This window comes from Acomys minous (genome assembly GCF_964271855.1).
Source record: "Acomys minous genome assembly, chromosome: 2".
Taxonomy (NCBI): Eukaryota; Metazoa; Chordata; class Mammalia; order Rodentia; family Muridae; genus Acomys; species Acomys minous.
Window position 1 is genome coordinate 119410985 of NC_140484.1, and position 8743 is coordinate 119419727.

At 48.8% G+C, this 8743-nt stretch overlaps 1 protein-coding gene across 1 annotated transcript in view; it reads right to left on the minus strand.

Annotated features, from left to right (window-relative positions):
• The window catches only part of ABHD17C (abhydrolase domain containing 17C, depalmitoylase), a 44152-nt gene extending 38072 nt beyond the window's left edge, over positions 1–6080 (minus strand). Inside the window, exon 1 of the mRNA XM_084773374.1 lies at positions 5257–6080. Within this exon, the coding sequence (XP_084629500.1) occupies positions 5257–5825 (569 nt within the window). The 5' untranslated portion in view covers positions 5826–6080. The remainder of the gene's footprint in view (positions 1–5256) is intronic.
• Between the last annotated feature and the right edge of the window lie 2663 nt (positions 6081–8743).

Here is an 8743-nt window from a genome sequence, read left to right on the forward strand (position 1 = left end):
GCAAGGGGAGAGCGAGCGGGCAGCTACAGAGAGGTCCACAGACTACTGCTTTCAAGCTGCTCTGCCTGGACACAGCTGCTCTGAAGAGGAGCCACCTTCTTCCTCCTGGGAGTCTCCCACTGCTGGAACTGTGGGCTGGCACAGACAGCAGACCCTGACTGCTGGCCCTACATGTCCACAAGTTGCACACCTGCCGATTCACCATCAAAGTATAAAATAAAAATAAAAAATAAAAAATAAAAAAATCCACACTGCATCTCTGCTGAACAAGACCTTTGCCTTGTCATTATTCCCTAAATAGTACAATCCAACAACTATTTACATAGCATTTACATTGCATTAGATATTACAAGTAACCTAGAGATGATTTAAAGGACACATGTGGGTTATATGCAAATTCTGTGCCATTTTCTACTAAGAACTTGAGTTGTGGATTTTTGTATTCATAGGGTCCTGGAAACAACCACCCATGGATACCAGGAGACAAGTATATTTCCTTTCCATAAATACCACTGTTCTTTCTCCTTGTATCAAGCAGTGCTCAATGCAGGTTCAGTCTTCTAGCCACTGATGAAAGTCAGGCAGAAGTCCTAGGCTTTTCCCCTTACCGATACACAGTATCCCTTCTGAGAACAAAGAGGTATGCTACCAACTTCACCATGCTCAGAAAAGGAGAGCTTTGCTACTCTTAAGGACAATTACACCCTTCCAGTGCCAATTTTAAATACTATTCACAACCAGAAGGTACCTTTCAAGCCCCACCACCTGTATCACCATGGCTTTACTGTCTGTCACAGGATTCCTCAAATCACAGAGCCTCTGAGAGGCAGACATTAAAGTTACAAAACAGCATGTGGACACATGTTCAGTTGCTTCTAAAATCACCTGTCAGAGAAACAGACAAGCAGTGGCTAATAAACGGTTTGCTGACTGAATAAAATATTGGGTCCCTTTTAAATTTGTCTTTTGAATCAAGGCATGAAAGCTTCTTTTTCATATTCCCCTTCTGTGTCTCCTTTCTCTGTTACCAAACGCCTTTGTCCTCCACTGTCCTTGCCACCTACATCAAATGGAAGGCTCAGCGATGACTGCTGTGAATGACATCAGTAAACACCTAACAAACCAAATCATGGATGCCCCACTGCCCTACTGTCTGGGCCTCTACATCAAAACACTGGAGCTAAAATACTCTGCCTACGTTACACCTCATGCTTGCGGGTTATTTGCTTATTTAGGCTCATTCCCACTAAGTCACAGTCAAACATTTGCAGTCTACAATTGCTCTTGGCAAGGATATCTGTCTTCTTACAGGGCACGCATGGAGCCTGGATCCACCTCTCCTCACCATCCTGCACTCATCAGCCACCTTACCTCCCCAACTCAAGCAACACCACAGGCTCCAACAAACCTCCGTGATTTACAGGGTCCTCTCTACAGGTGCTTCTAAGCCTGCACCTGCTCGAAATTCATAGCACACTTGTAATGTTCAGCCCAGGATGCAGAGGTGGCGTCCGTCCATCCCTGGTGCTCTCCATCAGGCTCCGATTAGTGGTTATTCCTTACAGTCATATGCCAACTTTCTTCTTCCACACAAGGTCAGACTTTCTAGCTCCTCTAAGCCCTATCTCTCTCCAACACTTTTCTTTCCCCAGAAAATGTTTTAATTCCTTTAAACAATTTCTTATTTCCCAAATAGCAAATTGCCTTTTCTGCCTCTGTACCCTTTTTTAAGGGATTTCCTGTCTGTACTCACATGTGGGGTCTACATGCTAGGAAGAATTCCAGTTCTTTGTTAAAATCACAATAATAATTCATAAGAGCTTCACATACAGGTAACGGATAAAAAACTGAGGACAAATGAGTGAGAATAACCATTCTCTTGTTCAACACAGATGCCACAATGTCATAAGAGCACCAACACGGTGGCTTGAAGGTGGCTGAGACCACAAGCCCATATACCTGAACACCAACTCGTTGTTGGTGAATGGTTGCGCCCACAGATACTACACTCTGCAGGTAAAGTAACTCTTTGCAACTTAGCAGCACTGTCTGCCTACCATTCCTCAACAGGGCACCCACCCACTCATTGGACAGGGAACACTGGAACAAATATGTAACCAGAGTCTGTATTTTAAGGCTCAGTGCTAGTTTCTGGAGTTAGAGAAGACAGAGGTCCTTACACAGGAATTCTCACTTAAACAGCAGCTAAGACAATACCATAACAAGCACAAGCAAAGGGACTGAGTGACAGTACAAAAGTTTGTTAGTTACTTTTCATTGCTGTAACAGATACTGGGGTAGATTTACTTTAGCTCACAGTTTCAAAGCCTTCAATCTATCCACGTTCAGCTGTTAGGATTGTGGCAAGGCAGAATATTAAGAAAGGCAAGAAAGAGGAAAGCTGTCCCCACCCACCCACTACCACTCCATGGCAGCCAGGAAGCAGGGAAAAACGAGGAAGAGGCCAGAGCAAGACATAACTTTCAGAAGCACAATAGTAATCAATTCCTCCAATCAGGTCCCACTTCCAGGTCCCCCACCTTCCTATTTCCATCTGACTAAGAACCATCAACACATTAATCTATTGGCGAGGCCAGGCCTTTACAATCCCATCACTCCTCCCAAAGCTCTACTTCTGAACAGTATACTGGGGGACTGGGCCTTCAACCCAGGCGCCACAAGATGGGGACACAAAGGATCTCTTAACATCACTAGAATCCAATTCGGATCAATACTCTTAATGTGAAGGGTGTACTCAAAACACCAACCACGAGCTCAGGGAGTGCCTGGGACTCTGGGGCTGCCTAAGATTGGCAACTTATTTCTCTGGGAATAATCTGTGGGCCAGGACAGAAACAACTCAGGAGACACAAGCTCTCCAGTCAGTGTCTCTGTAGTACCGCTAACCAGGAACTCAGGAGGAAACCGCTCACAGAAGACCTGGAGTTCGCACACGGGCGGGAGTGGGCTGCTGAACCAGCAAAGAACTGTCACTGGCAGTGAAACAAGTCCCACCACGGCAAGGACCTCAACAGAGCTGGGAAGGGGCCGAGATGACGCTACCCCACATTGGTTTACTTTAGGGCCACACTCAGCAAGACAGGGAAGACAGCAATCTAGGCTGAAAGGAGGAGGAACCTGTTCCATCTCACTATCAGGTAATGTCTAGATTACAGTAAACCAGACTCTCACACCTTTGGAGTAATCCAGCAACTACAAAATACAAGGTGGTGGGAGAGCTCTAAACTTCCAGCCAGGAGATCTGCTGGTTGGCTAGGAGACTACTCTTCTGGCAAAATGGGGTGGGTGGATGAACACAGCACCCACACAGGCGCTGGGAAATACTCTTTAACACTTTACGCCCAGCACTCTTTTTTTTTTTCTCCCAGTCAAATAAAACAGAACACAGAACACATTCTGCTATGCAAAGCACCCACTAGGGGAGGGGGAGGCTTTGTGAACCGTGTGGTTCAGATACGCAGCCTCACATGTGTGTAGCATGCAAGCATGAACAAGATGTAAGATGAGCATCTTACTGTAGTGGGTCTAAGGAGTTGGGAAAGCACCTCAACTATGTGGTAAAACAGATGCATACACACTCAGGGTGAAGAGTCAACCCTACAAAGATTTCATTTCACTAAAGACATGCCCACATAGGAGCAATATTCCGTAGGAATTTTTTTTTTTATAGAAAATCTACTCAAGGTAGGATTTTCATGTTTCACGGTAAAAACATATAATACCAAAGTTTATTTTTAATACCTACACTATGGCAAATTCTAGTAGTACTAGACTGCGCGACATTTGCTTTTTAAAACTAACTGTGTGTGGTAGATGTGTGGAGGCACAATTACTGGGGTGACAGGACAGCCTTGGAGAGCCAGTTACCTCCTTCCACCTTTGGATTCCACCAATGAAAACTCTGGTTACCAGGTTTGGGAGCAAAGCAGCCTCTACCCACTCAGCCATCCCTCTAGGCCAGGAAAGGTCTTACTACAGCCCCTGACCAACCTAGAATACGTAGCTCAGGCTAGCCTGTTAACTTTCAGGCATCCCAGCTTCTGCCTCCGGAATGATGAGACGTATCACACACCACTCCCTGCTCGTGACACATACTTTTGAAACCCTTCCTTGGGAACAGGTGGCGTGTAACTACTTGTGGATTCTCAGCCACTCCATCAGGACAGACTACAGCCTCATCAGCCCACATCATTTTCCAAAAACTATACTCCCAATTTAGGATATCCCCTCCAAGACCTCAGAAGAATTTGATCAAGCAGCACAGAGTAAATACTAAGTACTTCTCTCTTATACAGGCCATCTCCCTGGAAGCACAAGGGATAATTTATGAACATACGTGCAACACATTTGGAAATAGTCATCACTTCTGGTCATGTACTTGAGCCCATCAAATAGACTTTTCATAAAAACTACACAAGGTCTCTAACAACAACAACGTCTATTGTCCTCCCTGTTCCTTTAAAGAAATCCACGCTGATCACAGGCAGGACCTCAGGTACAGTTGCCACCTGTGCTGTGGGGATTACGTGGGAAGCAGGGTCATGAGCACCAAAACAGAACAGGTCACATGACTTTCCCACAATTCGGAGTAAAACTCAAGCTGTTTCTCCCCGCCCCACCCCCAAACCTGGTCTGTCCTCAGACCATGACAATTTGTGCCTGGTATGTAAAGACCCTCAATAAATACTTTCCAGTTCTGTGAACCCTAACTCAAGGTCAACAGATTCCCACACGCCTGTAAGACATCCTGTGCTACTGGTGAGGCTTTGGGAAGGTGCCCAGTATCAGCTAACTTCCTGGTCTCCCGGTGCCAGCTACTCTGCCTGACTTAGGAGGCAAAGTCCTCGACACACCCGACCCTCCCGGCCTTAATGGTTGTTCAGGCATCGCCCCAGGGACACTTTCTACTTGGAAAGTCTTTTAGAGGTCGTCGTCACGGCCACAGAAAAAACCCCAAGGTCACTTCCACCAGACCTTTGGGGTCTGCGAGTAGCTCAACACACAACTCAACCCAAACCAAGTTGGTTTTGCCCGTACGTTAGCACACCCCCCCCAACCCCCAGCGGCCACGTGCGTTTAACCGGAGCCACAAAGACTCCAGGCCGCGCGGGCCAGTGAAAAGCACGCAGGATCCTTGAAGTCTGAGCTCTCCACCCGACAAGGGCTGGCGATCCCGAGCGAATGCAACAACCCGGGAGCACAAGCTCCGCACCCCACCCGTGGCTCGGGGCTCACCGGGTGCGCAGCGCCTGCCACGCGGCGTCGATGTCGGCGTAGAGGTTCTTCTCGGAGGGCTTGCCGGAGCTCACACCGTAGCCCGAGTAGTCGTAGGAGAAGATGTTGCAGTTGATGCGCGAGCCCAGGCCGATGTAGAAGCTACACATCTGGCCCAAGTCCACGGCGTTGCCATGAGAGAAGAGCAGCGTGTAGCGGCTGGAGGGCGCGCAGCGCACGAACATGCAGCCCAGCCGGTTGTCGCGGGCAGTGCGTGAGAAGAAGACCTCGACGGCGTCCAGTTCGCGCTGCGAGTACTGCCAGTCGGCGCGCTCGCTCAGGTGCAGGCTGCACGCACCGGGGCCCGTACCCTCCTCGGCCGGAGCTGGCTGCGCCGCTGGGGCGGGCGCGGGGGTCGCAGCGGGAGCGGGCGCGGGCGCGCGCTGCTCGGGCGCCAGCACCGTGTAGGTGGGTTCGGGCGGCAGGAAGGCCAGCTTGGCGGCGATGCGGCTCGGACAAGGTGGGCAGCAGAAGAGCCAGCACAGCTCGCCCAGCGAGAAGCCGTTCATCCTGGGGCCGGGCTCGGGCATCGGGGCGGCCTGGCGCCCGCCGCGGGCGGGAGGGAAGCGCAGGGAGCGCAGAGGGAGCCCGCCGGGAACTGGAGAGCGGCCGAGAAGGCGGAGAGGCCAGGGGCGGGGCCAGGCGGGCGCGGCGCGGCGAGCGGGGCGGGTCAGCGGGGGCCCCGCAGCCCCGGCGAGGCGCGGACGGCCGGGGCTCGCGCGCGGCACACAAAGCCGGCGGCGGCGGCCATGGCCCGCTCGAGCGCGCCGCCCCGCCCCCGCACGCCGCCGCCACTTCCGGGTTACCGCGCCGTGCGCCCCCCACAGGTGGGCGGGGCTACCCATCGAAACGGACGCCTGAAGCAAGGCTCCCACGCCTGGGCGGGGCTCCGGCCTCTTGGGAGGGGACTAGCGCGTCTGGGCGGGGCTACCCTAGAACTAACTCCGGAGTCTGAAGCGAGGTTCCAGTGTCTGGGCGGGGCTCCGAGTCTGGGGCGGGGCTTTGAAGAGATGGGGGCGTTTAGGACTTAATCCTGGAATGAAAGGAGGTAGGAGGGAGCGCGGTTCTCCAAAACCAACTTTCTGTCCTTGTTGGGTTATTGGGACTTTATGGAAAAGATAATTATTGGGAAAGAAAATTGAATAAATTAAAAATGCCTTGCTTTTATCAACTTAACACTACTATTTTTCTCTTTTGGTTAAGACGATTTACTCTAGGATGGCTTAGAACTCATGTTTTTTGCCTCCACCACCAAGTGCTGAAATGTCAGATTTTTTGAACAGCCTCTACCATAAATGTACTGGACCCGTGTTGCAGGCAACTGCTGTATGTGTGTGTTTAGCTATGGTGGTCTGGTAGTTTTACAACAAACGTTGTGGATGTTTTCCTTTCTCACCTCCACCCCTTACTTCACCCCCTGTGGTGCCAACTGGACCCTCCATGACTGTCCTTTATGATGTTAGTTTCTCTGGAATTGTTTTGGCGCCAGACTTTTAATCACGAGAGACATGTTACAAGCATTTGAATCCACTGTGGTCTTGGCAATCAACTTTAAATGATTTTCCAAATATAGCTCTGAAAGCTTTTGAAACCATATGAGCCTTAGTGTGCACTTGGCAGAGCCTCTGCCCTGGGCTTTGGCACCAAGCTTCCTTTTCAGGGACAGAGAGGAGGGCATCCCAGGCTACCAGCAATGAATGCAACCAGAGCTCCAGTGGACAGTCAGTCGCCACTCTAGACCCGTGTCCTGCATAGATTTCCCAAGAAGGATTTCAACTTTTTTTTAACAGAAGAGTTTTGATTACCCTAATCTAAATCAACTTAGCAATATCAACTTCAGCAGTAACCTTGTGGGCTGAGTTTCAAAAGGCCGTATCCTAAGTTGGCAAAAGCCTGCCCACAAAGCTTCTTCAAGTCTGTTTTAAAGTTAGTTGGATGGACAAAACTGTTCTCGCCTAGCCAGGCTTTAGCTTCTGCTCTTGAGTTTCCTTTTTCCCAAAAATTTTATGAGTTGTTACATGTTGTTATATTCTGCCTGCTTGTTTTTTGTATCCAGTAGGGGTGTGTGTGTGTGTGTGTGGTGTTTTTCATGCTAGTACCCGCTGGGTAAGTTGCCAGAACTGCAAAAGATAAGACACTCACTGTCATAGTCAAGAGACTTGGAGAAAACTAAAAACAGCTTTGGGTATGAATTAAACAAACCATCAACTCAAAAATGGTATCTGGTGATCAGGAGTTCAAGGTCATCCTCACTACCTAGTGAGCTGTGGCCAGACTGGGCCATGAAACCCTGTCTCAAACACACACACAAACAAATAAGCAAACAAACCAACCAGTTCTTTGTGGAAGTTTAGGTGACAGTCTTAATTATTACTACATTCATTTTGGGGGTGTTCACAGGTGTAGAGATGAGAGGACGGTTTATAGAAGTTGGTTTTCTCTCTTTCTGTCATGTGGTTTTAGGGAATCAAACTCAGGTCATCATGCTTGGTGCAGTCCAGCTTTACTCATGGAGCCATCTTGTAGCCCTAGGCAGTGGCCTTTGGTCTCAACTTGGTGGTGGTATTTCTGTGAGGACCAGGTGCCCAGGACACTTCACCCTAATCTAATGCAGAGTGAGACAGAAGTCTTTGAGAAATGAAGTGAAAAACATCCACTCTCCCTTCGGTCAGTCTTTCTCCAGCGCCACTCCTCCTCCCTGATAGAATGGACTCGCTCACAGCTCATGAAAAGGTAGCTAATGATTCTTAGTCCACGTCTTTGTACCGCCAATAGGAAGGATAACAATCATAGTCCAGATGTTCGGGTGGCAGTTCTTAGACTGTTGGGAAACTTGGAGTTGTTTATTTAGTTTAGTCTCCTCCGCAGGGGATTTGTGCAATATGTTTTGCCACGTCATCGGTAACTAAATAGAAGGACTAAATTTTTTTGATCATTTTAAGAGACTGTACAGAAGGAACTTTCTGGAAAAGTAAGCTCATTCATGTTTATGTGAATATTAAACTCATGTGCCATAGAGAGCAAGCCTTGCTCACTCATGCTACGTAGAGCTGAGGTTAGAGTTTGTGTGGCCCTCCAAGAAGAGTCATGCTGCCCAGACCTGACAAGCTAAGTATGTCAGCACAGAGAGAATGTAAAAGTCCCTCAGCAAATGTTTTCTGGTTATTGGATGCTAACCACTCTGAACCACCATCTTCAAGTATGAACACCGCAGGTGAGACAGTGCGCCTCGGCATATTGACTGAGGGAGTTTAACATCCACCCTGAGAACATCTGTGCCCTGTTGGAGTTATCTTTACATAACTGTGTTCATTTCTCTTAGTTTTTCTCTCAACCCGGCTATCACTCAAATAATTGAGACGTAACGTTTGTTATAAAGCTTTACAACACAATCTTGAGCAGTTTTAGTCTGTTCTTAACCCTATGTGCTATCCTGACTCCATCTTTA